We start from the raw sequence: 22,797 nt of genomic DNA, 5'->3' as shown, positions 1-22,797 counted from the left end.
ACCAGAGAAGTATATTAATTGGATTAAAGCATTATATAAGGGGCCATTGGCGAAAGTGACAGTAAATGGATATATATCAAAGCAATTTAACTTAAGCAGATCAACAAGGCAGGGATGCCCACTATCACCCTTATTGTTCGCGTTAGCTATAGAACCACTAGCAGAATTGATAAGAACAGAAAATAATTTAAAAGGGATAAAAATAAAAGACAAGGAATATAAAATCAGTTTAATCGCGGATGATGTTATAGTATACTTAACAGAACCAGAACTGTCAATAAAAGAATTATATAAGAAATTGAAGGAATATGGAGAAGTGTCGGGTTACAAGATTAACGTAAATAAAAGTGAAGCAATGCCAATGAATAATGCGGATTTCTCAAAATTTAAGAAGGAATCACCATTCAGATGGAAAATGCAAGCAATAAGATACCTAGGTATACAAATAAATAAAACTCTCGGCCATCTATATAAACTCAATTATTATCGACTAATGAAAAAATTACAGGACGATTTAGAGCATTGGAAAGATTTACCATTAACACCAAAGGGAAGAATAAACAATATTAAAATGAACATTTTACCAAGGATATTATACCCATTTCAGGCATTGCCAATACATTTGACAGAGAAATTCTTCAAGGAGTTAAAGAAAATAATAAGGAAATTTTTATGGAAAGGGGGGAAACCGAGGATAGCACTAGATAAATTAACAGAATGGTATAAACAAGGAGGCTTACAACTACCAAACTTTAAAAATTATTATAGAGCCGCACAATTAAGATACCTATCAGATTTTTACCAAACAAGGGAAAAGCCAGATTGGACTAGATTAGAACTAGATAAAATAGGGGAAAAGATACCTGAACACATATTATATAAATGGGATGAAAAATTGGTACAACGTAGGAGTTCTCCAGTATTACATCATCTGCTCAATATTTGGAAGAAGATTCATGTAGAAGGGAATAAAACAAATTACCAATTACCAAAACTAATAATGATGCAAAATCAGTTACTCCCTTTTACAATAGATAACCTTTCCTTTAGAGAATGAGAGAAAAAAGGGATCAAAAGAATAGAAAATTGTTTTTCAGGAAATAGATTATTTCCTTTGAACAAATGAAAGATAAATACAATATAACTCAAGATACAGTGCTGGCATATTACCAATTGAGATCCTACTTGAAGGACAAATTAGGAAGCAGTCTGAGGTTACCAGAGGGAAGTAACTTTGAATATGTGATTACAGATACAATGATAATCAAAAGATTTATAACAAATATGTATATTAAACTGCAAGAAAAGGAGAATGAGGAAACAAATGGTAAAACTAAACAAAAATGGGAACAAGATTTAAATATAAAGATACAAAAGGAAACATGGGAGAAGTTATGTTCTGGAACGATGAGAAATACAATAAATACGAGGTTACGTATGATACAATATAACTGGATACACAGGCTATACATTACACCTCAAAAGTTAAATAAATGGGACCCAACAGTATCTGACAGATGTTTTCGTTGTAAAAAAGAAATGAGAACAACAATTCATGCAATCTGGACATGTGAAAAAGTAGAAAAATTTTGGGAAGATCTAAACCAGATATTAAATAAAATTACAGAAAACAATATACCAAAAAACCCAGAGATCTACCTCCTAAGTAACATAAAAAACAAAGAATTTGGACTTGATTTGGATGGTGCACAAAAAAGATTTGTTAAGATAGCTCTAGCCGTAGCAAAAAAATGTATTATGTCAACCTGGAAATTGGAATTTAATTTGAGAATACAACAATGGTATATAGAAATGAATAAATGTATTCCATTAGAAAAAATAACATATAGTTTAAGAAATAATATTGAAATATTTGAACAAATATGGGAGCCATACATGAAACACAATAGAGAAAACCTACCGGGGACATTTACCACCTAAATTAATGAAAGGAGAAGGAAATGAAAAGAATTGACTCAGTGGAATTTCTTGTTTATTTTTATTGAATGACAACATTGTTTGACTGGTTTAATGTATCTTAGATTTTGTACTTTAAATGGATGGGGGGGAGGTAGGGAGGGTGGGATGGGAGGAGGGAGGGGGGGAGAAAATGACACTGTATATATTTGAAAAGGAAAATGTGTGTATCATGGACAGTGTGGTTTATGGTGTGAAAAATAAAAAATAAAAAAAAGAAGAGTTATCTTGACTGGGCTGCCCGGTAGTTCTTTTTTTCAAAAAAGCCTGGCATTTGCAATGTGCCCAGACTATAATCTCAGGTCAATTTTTCCATTCCTTAGGAATCTCTTCACTCCCGTAAGTAAATTTTTAAAGAGTCCCTGGGGCAGTGGCGTAGGCAGTGCTGAAAGAGATACCGGAGTCCACACTACTGTTGCGCCCCTATGTAGTTTAAGTAGGGCTGCCAGACCTTCAGAAAGATACCTTAGGTTGTAGATAATTTTATCCAGGGGAACAGCTCTGCATTTCTGTGTTCCAGCATTCAATGCTCAGGTAGGAGTTAGGCTTCCAGGCAACTGCAATGCACTTCCTGGCCAATGCGATCATAACAAATTGAATTTGAAATTTGGACAACTTCATTGTTAGCCATACATCAATTATGTTTCCCAACAGGAACACCTCTTGTGGGAATTCTTTACCTATAATTTGTTTTTTCCAGGGCTTGGCCCAGTTCCATCCAAAAGGGTCTCACCTTGGCACATGTGCACAAAAGTCCCTGTCGTGATGCCGCATCTGAAACATTGGTCTGATAATTGAGGTTTAGATCTATTCAATTTTTGCGGTGTCAGGTACAGCTGGTGTAGGAATTTGTATTTTATCAGCCTGTAACGCACATTGATGACTGCAGTCGTGCTGGCCCGACACAGGTTTGACCAGCAACACTCTTCAATCGTTATTCCCAAGTCCAACTTCCACCTCACCCTCAACTTATCCAGGCCTGATTTAGGGCCTTACGTTTGGAGCAAGAAATACATTGCCGAAATGAATCCCCTTCAAATCATGGCCTCTATGTCACTGCACACTGGTAGGACCATAGTTGGACCTAAACTATCCTATAGAAAAGATCTTATTAGAAGGTAGCACTGCAACGTCTTATTTGATAAATTGTACTTATTCTTAAAATGCTCAAATGACATTAGCTGTGTTATGAGCCCAGAGGACCCCAAAATTCAGCAGCAATAGATATTCACCAACACAAATGGTTACTTAACCAAAAGTTGCTTTTAATTATCTTTAAACATGAAAACAGAATCACACTTTAACTTATCACTATTGACTTAACTAACCTAACTTAACCCCTTTCTAATTCTAAGCGCAGGTGTATGTAATGTATGTGTAAGTTCAGAAAAGTTCTTTGATTCACAGACCAAACTCACTTCTCATTCCTCCAACTTCACTGATTGCAGGCAATTCTTATACTGTGCACAGAATTTAACATTTATAAAGTTCACCAGACTTTGGTGCTTGAAAGGTAAATGGTTACCGCTCAGGAAGATTCTTGAGGTTTTCAGAGAGAGATTTGTTGATCGCTGGACACCCACAACTGATTCCTTTTTAATCAGCCACTTCAGTTTCTTGCCAAAGAAACTTGCCCCCTCAGGGTTCTCCAGATGATAATCTCTTTCTTTCAGGTCACCACAGAGTTCCTTTTTGTTTCTCTTATTTCAAGTGAAACATTAGATAGCCAGTCCTCTCCTCTTGCATGAACCACAAGGGCTTTGACCAGGCTGAACTAAGCACTAAAAAACTCATCTTCCAAATGGGGTTTTCCACAAGCTTGCCAGCTTGTCCTGTTCCAGTCCCAGCTGCTGCTGCTGACTGTAAAATTGCAGAACTAATCTGTGTGTGTGTCTCTCTCTCTTAGAGAGAAAACCTGTTTGACTCTCTCTGCTTGAAAAACCACATGATCCTCCTGGAACACCAAGTTCCACTCCAGACAGTCTGTGGCTCTGACAAGTTCTTTCATTTGTTGCCTTTTTGTAAAATTAGTGAAGTCTCTTGGGCACTCTCCAAAGCTTTTGCAAAGGCTCTGGAGCCAGCATGTCTAGCATGAGCAGAGCTCCAGTATTTTAAATAAAATCAGTTTTAAAGTATTTGTATGTAACCTACACTAAAAAACCTGCCCCAATTTATCTCCCCAAAACATATCTATATACAATACAAACACAACATAATCTGTCACAGCCGCCCCTTCTCATAAAAGTCCTCTACACACCTGATGCCATTATGACACTAGTTGGCTAGGATCTTGTTACCCACCATCAATGGCATTAGTCTATTTGGAGTCAGGGGTGTTTTTAAGAGACAGCTTCACTTTGGTTCCTACATATTGTTTAATTTTATTCCAAATGAGAATTGTTTGTTTTAATATGGAGCTGCCTTTCTGACAGCAATTTAGTGTCCCATTTATAAATAAAGTCCTCTGCTCACTGCTCGCCTACCATTTGCAGGTCGATTTGTAACAAGTATGGTACACCTTCCCCCTCGAAGAGAGAGGCGATGTATCTTGACTGGGCTGCCCAAAAGTGTGGTTTTTTTTTAAAGTCTGGCATTTGCAATCTGCCCAGACTATAATCTCAGGTCAATTTTTCCAAAGAGACCCTGGCTACCTTTCCATTCCATAGGAATCTTCTCACTACCGCAAGTACATTTTTGAAGAATCCCTGGGGCAGTGGTGCAGGCAGTGCTGAAAGAGATACTGGAGTCTTGGCAACATATTCATCTTTATACTATTAACCCTGCCCACTAATGTAATGGGCAGGGACATCCATCTATTTAGATCTTCCTCAATTTTCACAACCAAGGTTGGGGGGGGGGGGGGCGGGGGTAATTTAACTTGTATAAATTATTCAAGTTATTATCTATTCTAACACCTAGATATTTGATCCCATTTTGCACCCACTTTACTTGACTATTTTCTTGATATTGTCAGTAATCCTCCTTTGTAAGTGGCATGATTTTGCATTTATCCCAATTGATCTTATACCCAGAAATCTCTCCATAGTCCTCCAGAGCGGAATGCAGCTCAGGCAACGAGTTTGCCGGGGTCTGTCAGATATATCAGAACGTCATCGGCAAATAAATTAATTTTATGCTCTTCCTGGCCTGTCCTGAAGCCTTTAATGTCTGGATCCTGGCAGATGGCCTCGGCTAATGGCTCCATGGCTAGTATAAACAGAGCTGGAGATAGCGGGCACCCCTGTCTACTTGATCTTATCAGTGGAAAAGATGGCATGCATGGTTATTTTCAATGTAGGGGTTTCCTAGCCTGAACTTACAGGATCTCAGCATGCCTGAGAACAAAGGGACATTTACAGTGCATGTGCACCGTTATAATGTCACGCATAATTCAATCAAGATGTGAGTATTTTTTAAATTACTTTGAATTATCATTAATTTCAAGCGAGTTAATTATAACCTTTAAACCTTGAACAAACTACTATCAATATGGATTAAATTAGAGAGACTTTTTTTGTCTGTATGCTGTTTAGACAGCAAGAGACACTCTTGGATTTGCGCATGCGTAGTGGAGGATCTCCAATGCGCATGCATGGAGGTGATCAGCTTCGAGCTAAGAGAGAGGGTTATTATTAAATACTTTCCCCTTTTATAATTATAATTACTCATGAGATGTATTTTAATTCTCACCTGCAGTCCTGGGTCTGATGTAATCTTATTAATTCGAAGGGGCCCAGTCAGCATTTACTGCATGGGTGGGAGGGAAAGAGTGTTGGGTATAAGCCTGCCCTCTGCTGGACATCATGACACCCACTTCATGATGTCACCCTTCCATGTAAATATAAAAATATATATATAACCCTGTGTGTCATTTTAGTCAAATAGAAGTAAAAGATGAGAAAGCATCACATCTCTGAGTCTTAATTATGTGAGTGCATACACAACATTTTACATCTATATATCAAATATTACAATAAATGTTATAGTAGGTGATTATGAAAGTAGCTATTTAAAATTCAAGTTGGGAAAGGTTGGAATTAATGTGTTTGCTTAATTTTTATATATACAAATAATTGTTAATGTGGAAAGTTATTATTAATTTTGGATAAATCTGGAATGAATAGAATATCTGTGAAGTGTTTTAGGTAATTTTTTTTCCAGAGGAGGTCACAACCTCGGTTCTTGATTTTCATTTTGGGGTGGATGAAGGGGGGATTTTGTTTATTTTTAGTAGGAGTAGCAAGATTACTTGCATCTTTTTGGTGAATGCAAGTTGGATTGGGGTGGAGACCTTCAGATTGCTGGTTGAGGGAAACGCCATATCATCCAATGGTTTATTGATTGCCTAAATTAATGATTTTTTCAATTAATATTATATCTTGAAATATTATAAATATATTTAAAAATATGCAGAGTTATGGCTCATATTAAGAATTTAAAGGGAGATATAATTCTTTTTCGGAAGATGCACGTAAAAAGTTCTGATAAAGGTAGGTTAATGTGTCGATGGAAAGGACAAACTTTTCATTCCTGTAGGAGGCTAAGGTTAGAGGGGTTTTTATTCTAATTAATCAAAAACTACACTGAGTAGATCACATCTCCAGAATGGAGGACCATCGCCTTCCCAAGATCATGTTCTATGGTGAGCTCTCCACTGGCCACCGAGACAGAGGTGCACCCAAGAAGAGGTACAAGGACTGCCTAAAGAAATCTCTTGGTGCCTGCCGCATTGACCACCGCCAGTGGGCTGATCTCGCCTCAAACCGTGCATCTTGGCGCCTCACAGTTCGGCGGGCAGCAACCTCCTTTGAAGAAGACCGCAGAGCCCACCTCACTGACAAAAGACAAAGGAGGAAAAACCCAACACCCAACCCCAACCCACCAATTTTCCCTTGCAACTGCTGCAAATCGGACTTGTCAGTCACCAACGAGCCTGCAGCAGACGTGGACATTACCCCTCCATTAATCTTCATCCGCAAAGCCAAGCCAAAGAAAAGAATCAAAACCTTTGAAAAACACAACAGTATTTTAGATAAACAGGGTCGATTTATTATTCTCACAGGCAAATTGTATTGGCCAATTTGTTTATGCACCAAACACAGATGAACCTGCATTTTTTGATCATCTCCCCCCCCCCCCTATCTGATTTAAAATCAGTGTTCTTTGATTCTGAGAGGTGATTTTAACTGTTGATTAGATGCCGGGATTAGATCGTTCCGCTTCTTGATCTACTGCTCTTTCTAAATCGGCTACTTTAATTCATTCTTTTCAAGGAAATGTCAGTGTTTCCGAATTTAAAATCCCAATAATGGTGAAGACGCATTTTTCTGAATCTACAGACATATCCGTGTTAGGAGAAAGAAACTGAACTCAGACCAACCACGCAAGTACGGTCAACGATGCGGAAATGTGACCCATCCAAAAAACTTCCCACCAACGACTAACCCCCACAAAAATAAAAATCAACATTCATGCAGAAGTGAGGTTGTAAAACTTGTAAGTGAGTACATACATGAAGAGGTGGAAGCTGGAATGGGACCCGACCTGGGCATCCTGATCAGGCCTCGCTCAGTCGAGTGGGAAGGAACCCTGCAGACGGGGTTCAACCTTTCAGAGAGATCGGAGCAAAAAAAAAGTGTCCCGTTATAGTCGCCTCAACCGGGAAGGAGGGAGGGAACGTTGCGATATTTGATCTGACCGCAGCTCAGCCAGACCTTCCCTTCCCATTCCAAGAACGCTGCCCGTCCGGGGATCGCACCAGCGGGCGTCACCACCGGATTCTTATGGAGAAGAAAATACCGCTTGAGAAGGCGAGGGGAGGGTGACCTCGGCAAGTTCCCCTCCAATGGCTCAACCTCTTGGTGGGGGCGAAACGGAGGCACTGCGGCCACTGGCGTTTCTTTTTAAATCATGACATGTCGACTGCTATTTTTGTTCAGCGGAAGTGGATTCCACCCAGAAGCTGAAAATATCGGGCGGGGGGCAACGAAAACTGGAAATAACTCCGTGACAGGAGACACGGAGTTGATGCTCTGGGGTCACTGGGTGGGGGGTGGGGTGGGACCGCACCCGGTTACACTTTCAGAGGGGGTGACACCAAGGTGACTGTCTAGAAAATTCTTGTGCAGTGTTTCAGCAGAAATGTACAATCTTTTATTTAAAAAAAATCCCTGTAGTTATAACAACAAAAACTCAATACTAATTTACTTTTTGAACCTTCTAATGCACTGCGGTCAGAACCCCCTCCTCACTCAACACTGCTGCCAAACCCCCCCCTGCTCAGCACTGCTGCCAGCCCCCACCTGCTGAGTGCCGCCGCCACCTCCCTCACCCTCTCAGTGCTGCCAGCTGCCCCGCTCAGCCCCCCCCCCCCCCCCCCACACCGTAGTAGAGAGAGGGGAGAGCACCAAGTTCCTTGGAGTTCACTTCAAGAGTGACCTATTGTGAACACTTAACATCTCCTCACTGTCAAGAAGGCTCAACAGTCACTGCACTTTCTGAGAAGAGTGAAGCGGGCCAAGGCTATCAGCCACTGTTAAAACAACCTTCCATAGGATCTCTATTGAGAGTGTCTTGTCCTGCTGTATCATGTTGTGGTCTGGTTGCTGCAGAGAAATGGATCAGAGGTCAATCCACACAATCATAAGAGTGGCAGAGAGGATCATTGGAGTCTTCCCCCCCCCCCCCCCCCACATTAAAGTGATGTACCGGCATCATTGTCTGCAAAGGGCATGCAAAATCATTGAGGACTCCTTCTATCCTGCACAGAGCATCCTGTTGGGGAGGAGATATGGGAATATCAGAGACCACACCACACCACCAGGCTGAGGAACAGCTTCTTCCCAAAGGCAGTGAGAATGCTAAATGACCAAAAGAACTGCTCACACTAACAGAGACTCTCATTTGTACAAAACAATATTTATTCATTTATTTATCTATTTTTATAGATAAAATACTAGTCCTGCATGTATTATTTGTCTGTATGGGTGTTATCTCTGGTTGTGTGTCTGCATGTTTTTGCACCGAGGACTAAACAACGCTGTTTCGTCGAGGTGTATTTGTACAATCAGATGACAATAAACTTGACTTGATGAGAATAATAAAATGACTTGACTCTCTGCCCCTTGATCCAAGGGGACATCACTGGAGGAGTCATGGTAAAGTGTGCACTATACTTAAGTTGTGCATTAGATCTGTGCTTGAAGAGCACAGGGAATTGGGAGTGCATTTAAAAGTCCCTGTCTGTGAAGTGTGTCCACTTGCTGGAGCATGCAACTGGTATTGAAGTCCAACATTGGTCTGATGTGAATGTCTATGTAGTTGTGTAGTAGTAAAGTCATTAAGTATTATTTAACATCTTCCCATTTGTCTCCCATGTGTTCAATAAAGTTATCTTTGATTGGGTCCAGACTCGTCTCTCTGTGAACCCACTGAACCTGACACTTTCCCAAACACAACAGCCAGTCAGCACACTTTCCACTACTCATCTGTAGAAGTTTGCCAAGGTTTCTCATATCATACTGAATCTCCACAAATTCCTGAGGAAGTACAGATGCTGATGTGCTTTCTTCAAGATGATATTAATATGTTGGGTCCAGGAATGTTATAGTCAATGTATCACCATTCTTAGTCCAATCCATATCTTTCCAATGATACAAGGTCAGGATGACATTTTTGTGAATATACCTTCCTTGACTCCAATATTTTATCTCTTTAGGATTTCTGCTGGGTTAAGTTCAATTTTGTGAACATGGTAACCTTGAATAGTTACCAAATTAATTTGACAATTGATTAGTTAGAGCATTGGTTCTGAATGCTATTTTGTGCTGTACTGTAATTCAGAATAATTACATTTCAGATCTTGATGATATTCCATTGTATAGTACACCCATTGAAATTAACTTTGGAAGAAGAGGCCCTATGGTTTTATCAAACAATGAATGTCAATTGCAAGATCTCTCAAACACAATGATATTTTGGCTAGATAATCTTGTCTTGGTAATAATGATTGAGGTTTGCCTGTTCGTTTCAAAAGTGTAATGAACAATTTTTACACTAGGTGGTTTCCAGCAAAACAGTTCTGACCATACAAATGTCCCTTCCTCCATGTTTTGTGCATTTAGAATACGCGTATAACTCCCCTAAAATGTCTGTTGCAAACACAAAGATTTTACCATTGAGCAAAACTACACTTAATGTAAATAACTGTAATTTTAATTTAGCGTTAAGGCAAATTAGGCACCAATGTAACTGAAATTTAATTGAAAGTACATCAATGATGCATTTATATGAGGCATTTTCATTTGTTTTCTTGATTGTCCACAATCAATGGAAACTTATCAGATGAGCAGGTACATAAAAGTGTCAGAAATGGTCCAAGTAAATTTCAGAGTGTGGTGAAGGTCAGAAGCAAAGTTGAAAAACTTGACAAGTTCTGCATGGATGGAGGAAGCAGTTCCAATCAAGCCATCAATGTAGCAGATGAAGTGTTGAGAGGTGATGCTGGGAGAGATTTGGAACAAAGAGAGTTCCATGTGGGCAACAAAGAAGCAGGCATAGCTGGGACCCATGCAAAGGCAAATGGCTACACAATGATTTGAAAGGAATGAGAGACATCAAAATTGAAGTTAAAGGTGAGAACAAGTTCTGCGAGATGAATGAGAGTTTTGGTGAGGGAAAATGGACAGAACTTTCTTCCAGGAAGAAGCATTGGGCTTTGAGACCTTCATGATTGGGGAATGGAGGGGGAGTCACGTGATGGAGTAGTGGTCGGTTGGGGAACTCCAGCCCTCTCCAGTGGTTATAAAAAAAAGACAGTGAAAAAACAAAGGCACAAACACAAAAACCAAAATAAAGTGAAAGTAAAGGTGTGGAGAAAATGGCAGCGAAGAAAGAAAAGCCAAAAGCAACGGGAAGAAGAGAAGAAGAAAAGACGTCGGAAGAAGAAGGTGAAAGCCTTACCTGTCCGAGGATGCCCGCCGCGGAGAGAGAAGCTCGCTCCCTAAGGTCAGTTGAAGCCCCGAACTCGGGACTACAAAAGTGGCTCATGGAGCCAAACAAAAGTGCGCAACCGCGCAAGACAAAAATAACACTGACGGGAGGTGGGACCAGCTGAGGATTCGATCTCCACAGCTGAAATTGACAACCACAACAAAGCAGCAAGAGGAAAACATAGAAAATAACAAGAACAAGAAAGAAGAGAGTAAAAATAAATCAAAGAAACAACAGATGACCAACCCAGAGGAAGAAGACCAGCATCAAGACACTTCTAGTAAAAATAAGAAGACCAAAAATACCCAACAAAATAAAACAAACAAACCAACAAGAAAACCAGAAGAGACAGAGGTAAAGGACACAGATCCTGGAGTGGACTCAGAAGAAGAAGAGGAAGTTGAAGATGAAGGGAAGGGCAAGTACATGGATATATATTTTTTTAAGAATATATGGAATCAGTAAAAGAATGGCACTCACAAGAATTCAGTGAAATAAAAAGAAGAGTAAAAAGTACAGAAGAAAAAATGAATAGATTAGAGATGATCATGTCAGATATAGGAAAAAGAGTGGACAAGGTGGAAGAACGAGAAACAGCCATAGAAATGGAAGTAGATGACTTAAAAAAGAAATTAGAAGAATCTGATAAAAAAGTTAAAGAGACACAAGAGCTGTTAGCTCAGAAGATAGATATAATGGAAAATTATAATAGAAGAAACAATATAAAGATAGTGGGCTTTAAGGAAGATGAAGAAGGCAAGAATATGAGAGAATTTATAAAAGAATGGATCCCCAGGGTCCTAGGAAGACCAGAATTAGAGGAAAAAATGGAAATAGAAAGGGCACACAGAACATTAGCCCCTAAACCTCAATCACAACAAAAACCAAGATCCATTCTAGTAAAATTCTTAAAATATACAACAAGAGAAAATATATTGGAGAAAGCAATGAGGAAAATAAGAGAAGACAAAAAACCACTGGAATACAAAGGTCAAAAATTTTTTTTCTATCCAGATATAAGTTTTGAACTCCTGAAGAAGAGGAAGGAGTTTAATGCAGCAAAAACGATCCTATGGAAAAAAGGATATAAATTTATGCTAAAGTATCCAGCGGTACTTAAAATAGTTATTCCAAGGCAGCAAAACAGACTATTCTTGGATCCGGAGGAAGCATGAAAATTTGCAGAACAACTACAAAACAGACAGAGAGAGGAAGATATGTAACGAGAACAAAAATGACCACAAACTATATGTAGGTATATATATATATATATATATGTATGTGTATGTGTGTATGTATATATATATAAAAAAATAGAATATAGGTAAGAACTAAGAAGAGAGTTCTAATTAAGAGAGTGACCTTTGTTGTATATGAAAATTAAAATCTTTTCTGGGGGGTGTTGGGTGGGGAAGAGTTACGGTCACTGCGAAATTAGTTGACGTTTGCGAGCGAATTCGCAAATCCAAATGGAGAGGGGAGATGTGGTTGCCCGACAAGGGATAAAGGGCAACTCAGGAAGGGGAGGGGATAGTGGGGTTAAAGAAATTTTAGATAGGAGAATAAGGGAAATGGTTTATGTTTTAGAAATTTTGTCTTATAAAGTGTTCAAAAAAAGAAAGCAGAAATGGATAAGAAGGAAAGGTGATGATGAGGAAACGGAAAGGAAAGATAAACAAAGTATGAAATGGCTATGTTGAACTATATGACTTTAAATATTAATGGAATACATAACCAAATCAAAAGGAAGAAACTTCTAACTTTACTGAAAAAAGAAAAAATTGATATAGCATTTGTACAAGAAACACACTTAACTGAAGTGGAGCACAAGAAATTAAAGAGAGATTGGATAGGACATGTAACAGCAGCATCATATAATTCAAAAGCTAGAGGAGTAGCTATATTAATCAGTAAAAATGTACCAATTAAAATAGAAGAGGAAATAATAGATCCAGCAGGGAGATATGTAATGATAAAATGTCAGATATATTCAGAGTTTTGGAATCTACTCAATGAATATTCACCTAACGAAGAAGATCAAAAATTTATGCAAGATATCTTTTTGAAGATAGCAGTCACGCAAGGGAACATACTAATAGGAGGGGATTTCAACCTTAATTTGGATTCAAACATGGATAAAACTGGGGAAAAAATTAACAGAAAGAACAAAGTAACCACATTTATAATTAAATCGATGCAAGATATGCAACTTTTGGATATATGGAGGAAACAACACCCAAAGGAAAAGGAATATTCATATTATTCGGGTAGACATAAAACATACTCAAGAATAGACCTATTCCTGTTATCAGCTCGCATGCAAGAGAGAGTTAGGAAAACGGAATATAAAGCTAGACTATTATCGGACCACTCACCCCTGTTATTGACAATAGAGTTAGAGGACATCCCACCAAGAATGTATAGATGGAGATTAAACTCCATGCTACTTAAAAGGCAGGATTTTAGAGAATTCATTGAATGACAAATTAAAATGTACTTTGAAATAAATACGGAATCAGTGAAAGATAAGTTTATACTATGGGACGCAATGAAAGCGTTCATCAGAGGGCAAATAATAAGTTATGTAACTAAGATGAAGAAGGACTACAATCAGGAAACAGAGCAGTTGGAAAGGGAAATAGCAAATATAGAAAAAATAATTAGCAATGAAGGAAGACACAACTAAAAGAAGAGAATTGGCAGATAAAACAATAAAATATGAAACACTACAAACATATAAGGTGGAGAAGAACATAATGAAAACAAAACAGAAATATTATGAACTAGGAGAAAAAATGCACAAAATTCTAGCGTGGCAGCTTAAGACAGAACAAACTAAGAGAATGGTATTAGCATTAAGGAAAAAAGACAAGCAAATCACATATAATCCAACGGAGATTAATGAAAACTTCAGAGAATTCTATGAATAATTATATCAAACTGAAAACGAAGGGAAAGAAGACAAAATAGATGAATTCTTAACTAAAATTGAACTACCGAAATTACAAACAGAGGAACAAAATAAATTAACAGAACCATTTGAAATAGAAGAAATACAGGAGATAATAAAAAAAACTACCGAATAATAAAACACCAATAGAATTCTATAAAACATTTAAAGATTTATTAATTCCTCCCCTTCTGGAAGTAATCAACCAGATTGATAAAACACAAAGCTTACCAGATTCATGCAAAACAGCAATAATTACAGTAATACCAAAGACAGGGAAAGATCCACTCACACCAGCATCATATAGACCAATATCTTTACTTTACACAGATTATAAGATAATAGCTAAACTATTAGCAAACAGATTAGCCGACTATGTACCAAAAATAGTAAATCTAGACCAAACTGGATTTATTAAAAAAAGACGAACAACAGACAATATCTGTAAATTTATTAACTTAATTCACGCAGTAGAAGGAAATAAAGCTCCAACAGTAGCGGTTGCTTTAGACGCAGAGAAGGCCTTTGACAGAGTAGAATGGAATTATTTATTCAAAGTACTACAAAAATTCAGCTTACCAGAGAAATATATTAATTGGATTAAAGCATTATATAAGGGGCTATTGGCAAAAGTGACAGTAAATGGATATATATCAAAACAATTTAACTTAAGCAGATCAACAAGGCAGGGATGCCCACTATCTCCCTTATTGTTTGCGTTAGCTATAGAACCACTAACAGAACTGATAAGAACAGAAAATAAAATAAAAGACAAAGAATATAAAATCAGTCTATTTGCAGATGACGTTATAGTATACTTAGCAGAACCTGAAATATCAATAAAAGAATTACATAGGAAATTGAAGGAATATGGAGAAGTGTCGGGGTAACGCAAATAAAAGTGAAGCAATGCCAATGAATAATGCGGATTTTTCAAAATTTAAGAAAGAATCACCATTCAGATGGCAAACGCAAGCAATGCGATACCTAGGTATACAAATAAATAAAAACCTCAGCCATCTATATAAACTCAATTATTATCCACTAATGAAAAAATTACAAGACGACTTAGAGCATTGGAAAGACTTACCACTAACACTGATAGGAAGGATAAACTGTATTAAAATGAACATTTTCCCAAGGATACAATACCTATTTCAGACATTACCAATACGCTTAACAGAGAAATTCTTCAAGGAGTTAAAGAAAATAATAAGGAAATTTTTATGGAAAGGGGGGGGGGAAACCGAGGATAGCACTAGATAAATTAACAGAATGGTATAAACAAGGAGGCTTACAACTACCAAACTTTAAAAATTATTATAGAGCCGCACAATTAAGATACCTATCAGATTTTTATCAAACAAGGGAAAAGCCAGATTGGACTAGATTAGAACTAGATAAAATAGGGGAGAAGATACCTGAACATATATTATATAAATGGGATGAAAAATTAGTACAACGTAGGAATTCTCCAGTATTGCATCATCTGCTCAACATTTGGAAGAAGATTCATGTAAAAAGGAATAAAACAAATTACCAACTACCAAAACTAATACTGATGCAAAATCAGCTAATCCCTTTTACAATAGATAACCTTTCCTTTCGAGAATGGGAGAAAAAAGAAATCAAAAGAATAGAAAATTGTTTTTCGGGAAATAAATTATTATCCTTTGAACAAATGAAGGATAAATATAATATAACTCACGATACAGTGTTGGCATACTACCAACTGAAATCCTACTTGAAGGACAAATTGGGAGGCAGTCTGAGGTTACCAGAGGGAAGTAATTTTGAATATTTGATTACAGATACAATGATAATCAAAAAATTTGTAACAAACATGTATATTAAACTACAAGAAAAGGAGAATGAGGAAACAAATGGTAAAACTAAACAAAAATGGGAACAAGATCTAAACATAAAGATAAAGAATGAAACATGGGAGAAGTTATGCTCAGGAACTATGAGAAATACAATAAACACGAGGTTACGTATGATACAATATAATTGGATACACAGGCTATACATTACACCTCAAAAGTTAAATAAATGGGACCCAACAGTATCTGATAGATGTTTTCGCTGTAAAAAGGAAATGGGAACAACAATTCATGCAATTTGAACATGTGAGAAAGTGACAAAATTTTGGGAAGATCTAAACCAGATATTAAATAAATTCACAAAAAGCAATATACCAAAAAACCCAGAGATCTTCCTCCTAAGTAACATAAAAAAACAAAAAATTTGGACTCGAGTTGGATGGACCTCAAAAAAGATTTGTTATGATAGCCCTAGCTGTAGCAAAAAAATGTATTATGTCAACCTGGAAATTAGAAGATAACTTGAGAATACAACAATGATATATAGAAATGAATAAATGTATTCCATTAGAAAAAATAACCTATAATTTAAGAAATAACATTACAATATTTGAACAAATATGGGAGCCATACATGAAACACAATAGAGAAAACCTACTGTGGACATCTACCACCTAAAATGACAGAAGGAGAAGAGAATGAAAAGAACTGACTCAGTGGAATTTCTTGTTTATTTTTATTGAGTGACAACATTGTTTGACGGGTTTAATGTATCTTATATTCTGAACTTTAAATAAATTGGAGGGGAGGGGAGGGAGGGAGGGAGGGGAGGAGGGAAGGAGGTGGGAGAAAACGATACTATATATTTAAGAATGAAAATGTATGTATCTTGATCAATATGGTTTATTGTGTGAAAAATAAAAAAATTTAAAAAAAAATGATTGGGGAATGGAAATGGACAGAGACTGAACATCCATGGTGAAGATGAGATGATGAGGCCTAGGGAATCAGAAGTTGTCATAGTGGTGAAGACCATGGGAAGTGTACCAGATGTAAGTGGGAATGGATTGGTCAAGGGGAGAGAGGATGGAGTCAAGATAGAATAAGATAAGGTCAGTGGGGCAAGGCAGGTAGAAACAATGGGCCTGTTTGTGTCTCTTGAGGAAGAGGTAGAAGCAGCAAGTGTAAGACTGGAGGTTGTGGAAGGGAGATCTCCTGCTGCAATTCGATATGTAATGGTTTGGGAGATGGTAGCCTAGTGATCATTGGTTGGGTTGTGCTCCAGGAGTAGGTACAAGAAGGTATCCAAGAGCTGAAATCTTGCATTCTCAAGATAGAGGTCAGTTATTGGACTACTATGTTAATTAGGTGTAAATTGGGTGGAACAGATTCATGGGCCAAAATGGCCTTTTACCGTGCTGTAGATTTAAATTTTAAAAATAGAAAATTGTTAATTGGCACTTTCAGAATCAAACAATTCATTTGGGCTCCTTGGCTGCACATCATCAAAAAGTGTGGCAGATCTCACTCAATGCTGCCTACCTGGAGAAGCAGAGGTCCACTGTTGAAGATTTACAACAACTGTAAATGAAAACTTGCTGAGAACCCCATCCTGACCAGCGTTTTCTCTCTGCACTTTTCCAGCCTCTTCTATCTCGTGAAAGTCTGGAGAAATAAATATGAATGTTTTAATTTCTATTACTAAATGAATATAATTGAAAATTTAACATGAGATTGTAAGCTCAACCATAGTTCCTTTCAATCAACTCTGTCAAAGGGGTGGCAAGGTTAGCATAGCGGTTGGCACAGCACTGTTACAGCACCAGTGTGTGATGCACTGTTAGACAGAATCAGACATACACAAGGTAAAGACTGAACAACAGACTTTAATCCACAAAAACCTCCACAGAGCCAGGCTGGCTGTGGCTGCAGCAACTCAGTGTGAGGCCTCGGGAGGCCGGCACAGGCTTATATCCCAAAGGGTGATTGACACCATTCAGGCTGACTGATCGGCAGTGGCCAGGTGTTGACCTGTCCCCTTACACTTCTGCAAGTACAGAGATTGCCCCCTGCAGTAGGCTGGTGGTGTACCACCACACAGTGAATTTGATGCTGTCTGTACATTCTCCCCTGTCTGAATGGGTTTTGCCTGGGTGCTCCGGTTTCCTTCCACTGTTCAAAAATGCACCGTGGTTGGAGATTAATTGAGGATAATTGGGCAGCATGGACTTGTGGCTGAAAGGGCCTGTTACTGTGCTATATGTCGACATTTAAATTTCAACTCAGTTACTTGAAATTCATATTAATGCCACAGGTGGAGTGGACATTTCCTGGAACTAGATGCCATGAGTCCCTTGCGTGGTTAACAGGTAATATTAATTGGATGGTTAAGGTCCACTTTGGCTGGAATTTAATTAACATTTCCTTTCATTGATGTATCCAAATACCTATTCTGCATAATCACTATGTACACAAAGCAATGCTATATAACACAAATCACACTAAAAATATGCACTTGCAATTTATGAAAGAAAATGGGATCAATTCATCTCCGTTAGCTTTACGAGATGGTGTGATTCAATCCAACTTCATATCAATAAAGGTCAGATATAGTGTGCAAATATTCCGCTCCATGCAATTTTGTCAAGATAAGTCAATAGGTATTTGACAGTTTTGAAATTGCTGCATGGTCAGACTCATGTCAATTGTTTCTATGTTGATGACAGACACAGGAGAAAACTCAGCTAAAACATCATGAATGAGTTACAATTTCTTCACCTGTTTCTAAGCATCATACTTTTCATGACATATTCCATTTATTCAAGAGTTAAAGCTATGTTTAATATTGCCATTATTTGGATAAAATATAATTGAAAATACACAGGATAACATTTTTTTTTTAAATTGTCAACCATTATCATCCTTGTTGACTTCAATCCACAATTGTAATCTACTTATTCATAAATGCATTTAACATACTACATGAAAGGACAATTTAAAACAGTCTGACAATTATTTATTTTTCCTGTTGGCATTACTAGTTCTCACAACTTCTCCAGAGATCAATTTGCATTCAGAGACTTTCTATCATTCCCTCTTGAGAATTCAGGCTCGTATAAATGGAAACGTTGCCACAATTCCCCAGATGAGCAAACTGTTCTCAAGGACAGTGTTGGCTTGTGAAGACAGTGCAACTAAATCCAGGAATCTGAAAATATGTGAATAAAAACAGAAAATGCTGAAAGCATGTAACAAGCCAGAAAGCATTTGTGGTTCATGTAACAGAGTTGACGTCAGATCTTCAACCGGAAACATTTACTCTGGTTCTCTTTTTCATCATAACCATAATTAGAAAGTGCTGAAACTTGCAACACAGTCTGCTTTACCTCCTGTTCCACACCTAGATATTTAACGTTACTTTCTTCCAGTGATAGACATCAAAATAGAGAAAAATAGGAGCAGGAGAAGGCTATTCAGCTAAATGAACCTTCTTCATCTTTTAATATAATCATGACTAAATAATTCAAATTCAAGCTCCAACTCTCTGTCCAATTTCTCTTCATCTTTCTAGCCCTAACAATATCTAATTCAGTCTTGAATATATTTTATGATAAGGCTTCAAATTTGCTGTGGGAAATATGCTTACACATGCTTACCACTCTTGGAAGAAATTTAAATCTTAAATTTAGACATACAGCACAGTTACAAGCCCTTCCGGCCCACGAGCCTGTGCTGCCAAATTACACTCAATTAACCTACAACCCCATACATTTTGAAGGAAACTGGAGCACCCAAGGGAAAACCTACACCAAGATGGGGAGTACGTACAAACCCTTACAGACAGCGCCAGATTCGAAATCCCGTCACTGGAGCTGTAACAGCATTGCACTAACCGCTATGCTAACTGTGCTGGTTAAACATCTCCTCATTTCAGTCCTAACTTGCTTACTGCTAAGACTGAGACTCCTGGCCCTGAGTTCTGTAGCCATGTATTTAATATGTCCAGTCCTGGTAGAATTGTGTAGGTTTCTGAGATCTCCTCTCAATCTTTTAACCATAGTCACTATAAGCCTGACCACCTGATCTTTTTCATATGTCATCCCCAGTGAATCTTTGCTGAATGCTCTCCAGAACAAAAGTATATACAAATAAGGGGATCAATCCTGTACTCAAGCTGCAGCCCACCAATACCCATTTACTGCTCCAATAAATGATCTCTATCTCTACGATGGTCATAATAGCATTTGCTCTCTTAATCACACACTGCATACACATCCTTACTTCTACTGACTGGACAGATAACAAGTTTCTGTAAGTACAAATGTATTGCATCCATCTTCTTCCTCCAGCCTGGGCTCAAATTCTGCAGCCCATCCCCGCTCCATTTTCTTTTGTACAATTTTTGTAAAATCTAAAATCATGATTAAGGTGGCATTGTTGTAAGGAGTGCCTGATTTAATCACCATTCAGTATAGAACAGGACCCCTTTGGCCCATGATGTTTTGCTGATCCATATAAACCAACTCCCCTTGGTGACTTCAGTACTGTGAGAGTTTGTGTGCTATCCCTCTAACTCTGTTTGTGTTTCCAATGGTTGCTCTAGTTTCTTTTCACATCCCGAAGTTGTGTCGGTAGGTAACGTGGATTTTCTATGCTTTAACAGATTGATAGCTGACTTTTTATTGTAATGGGATCCTGGCATTGGTTAGTACTCAAAATTATTTCACATACTTCTTCAGATGTCAAGTTGGCAATTAATAAACCATCTATATAGGGGCTGAGTTTTAAATAATATGCCAATAATTTTAAAAAATACATCCATCAACATTTGTTTAAACAATATCTCTAATCAGGTTCATTGAATACAATGGTGATGCACCATCAATTACTTCTAAAGTCTAAAAGTTATATAGGAACTGATAGGCTTTTATTAACCACAGAATGGAGACACGACCATACTGATCAACAGTCCTGGACTGAGGAGGGAGGTGTGGCAGAGTCACAAGGTCTATGTCCAGATGAACTATAACAAGTACTAACACAGCCAAAACATATACACAGTGGTTTACCACAAATGGTACTCCCAGTTATCTGGGCCTCAAGCCATCATAGATGCCTGGCCTGCTTTTCCAAATGCAGAAGTGTGGGACTAGCCAGGATCTGATTGACCTCTTTGCCTCTGAACCTCCAGTTTTTTTGTTTTTTTAACCAAAAATAGACTTTATTCACAATAAATTATTTACAAAAGGAAAACATTTCAGTCTCTTCCAACCCTTTCTTTCATATCCATACATTTTCATCACTGTATATTATTACAATCATTTCTATTTACACCATTACCACTGCTGTGGCAATTTGACATTACTCCCCCTTCTGTGGTTTAAGGGGCTTTTCCTCTCAGCCCCTCAATGCCTGGTAATGGAAGGATTCTTTCAACCAGCCATTCTCAACAGGGGCCATACAGCCCCTGGGGTGCCATGTTTAAGGAGGGCCACAAACTATAATCCTTAATAAGGGGGACCCAAGATGTATAGGGGGCATGGAAACTGAATGGATTAAACATTTTTGAAGGAAGAAAAGGAGTTTGCTGCTAGACTTCCCTGTATAGTGTTCAAGCAACACAAGGTTGTTTTCAAGTTTTGAGGCATTTTGAGACAGCATGGAATGTGCCAGTCAACAGCATTCCCACATCTCCATGTGCTGAAAGACCAAAAGTGTTTGGGCAGACCAAAGTGCAACTTTCATCAAATTGATGGTCTTTCAGCAATACTTGATGTCTGACGTTGTGTGCATCCCTGGGAATAACCTACAACATAGGAACATAGAGAATCCTCTGTCACGCTGCCAGCCAGCCAGGCTGTTTTGATTTCAAATGTCATATAAACAACTGCAATTGAACAAATTTCAAAGATATTGTAATAATATGTAATAATACAAACTAAAAAGATGTATCTCTGAATTACAGCCAGAAAAAATTGCTGCAGAGATTAAAATCCCACAATAATTCAAAAAGAATGAATGGCTCCTGAAGTACAAGCTCATCAGGAAAGAGTTGGCAGGTTGTTTCCTCTGGCAATTGAGAATAGAACTGAGGGACATGGCCTCAAGATTTGGGAGAATAGATTTAAGAAAGAGATGAGGAAGAACTGCTTCACCCAGGGAGTAGTGAATCTGTGGAATTCTTGGCCTAATGAAAGAGTGGAGGAAGCCTCATTAAATGTATTCAAGGCGCAGGTAGAGTTTTGAATAGTATGGGAAATAAGGATTATGGGGCAGGCAAATAAGTAGAGCTGAGTCCATGGTCAGATTGGTCATGATCTTATTGAATGGCCAGAAGACTTGACAGACCAAATGGCCTGCTCCTGCTTCTATTTTTTATATTCTTATGTACAAAAAAAAATAAGAAATCTACTCATCTTAATCATTATTTTAATAATTACTAATAATCTACAGATATTTTCTAAAAACCCATCAACTCCCACAGTTACCTTGATTAAAAATTTTCACACCTCATCCCCTGTATGGATTCTATTCCTTTCTCTCACTTCCTCTGTCTCTGTCAGCATCTGCTTCCAGGATGAAATCTTCCATTCCAGAACATCCAAGATGTCCTTCTTCATCTTGTTACTTATATGACATTTGAAAAAGTGCAGGATCCCCTCTTATTGTCATCAATCCAGCCCCTACCTGCATCTCCTCTATTTCCCACACATCTGCTCTGGGCGCCCTACCCCGACAATGACAGGATTCCCTTGTCTTCAGCTACCACTCTACCAGCCTCCACATCCAAGATATTATCGTCTTCAATTTCCACCACCTACATCATAATCCAATAATCAGACACATCTTCTTCTTTCCCCTCTCTGCCTTCTGCAGGGACTGCATTCTCCATGACGCCCTCATCCCTTTATCACTATTTTTCTTCACATCGTCAAAATAAATGAAAATTAAGTTCAATATTTCCTCAAATTAACAGTGGTAGCTCAAGTATACGGCAATGACAACATGGATTATATGTTCATAATCCTGGTGTTGGGCTTAAACAGACACCCTGTT

The 22,797-nt window shown here is 38.0% G+C and overlaps 1 protein-coding gene across 10 annotated transcripts in view; it reads right to left on the bottom strand.

Annotated features, from left to right (window-relative positions):
• Nucleotides 1-22,797, bottom strand: part of LOC138742429 (UDP-GalNAc:beta-1,3-N-acetylgalactosaminyltransferase 1-like) — a 147,805-nt gene that overhangs the window by 95,839 nt on the left and 29,169 nt on the right. For 9 of the 10 annotated variants that reach the window (XR_011344161.1, XM_069896796.1, XM_069896797.1 and 6 more), the window contains exon 3: nt 17,284-17,406. Coding sequence is in view for 6 of the 10 variants with exons in the window: in XM_069896796.1 (XP_069752897.1) it covers nt 17,284-17,406 (123 nt within the window). In the remaining 4 variants the exon portion in view is untranslated. Of the gene's footprint in view, nt 1-7,489; nt 7,916-17,283; nt 17,407-22,797 lie in introns of those variants that run through there. The other variant, XM_069896790.1, reaches the window with a different exon arrangement.

This window comes from Narcine bancroftii, chromosome 9 (genome assembly GCF_036971445.1).
Source record: "Narcine bancroftii isolate sNarBan1 chromosome 9, sNarBan1.hap1, whole genome shotgun sequence".
NCBI lineage: Eukaryota > Metazoa > Chordata > Chondrichthyes > Torpediniformes > Narcinidae > Narcine > Narcine bancroftii.
The sequence above is the reverse complement of the archived record's forward strand: the minus strand, read 5'-3'. Positions and strand labels throughout refer to the sequence as shown.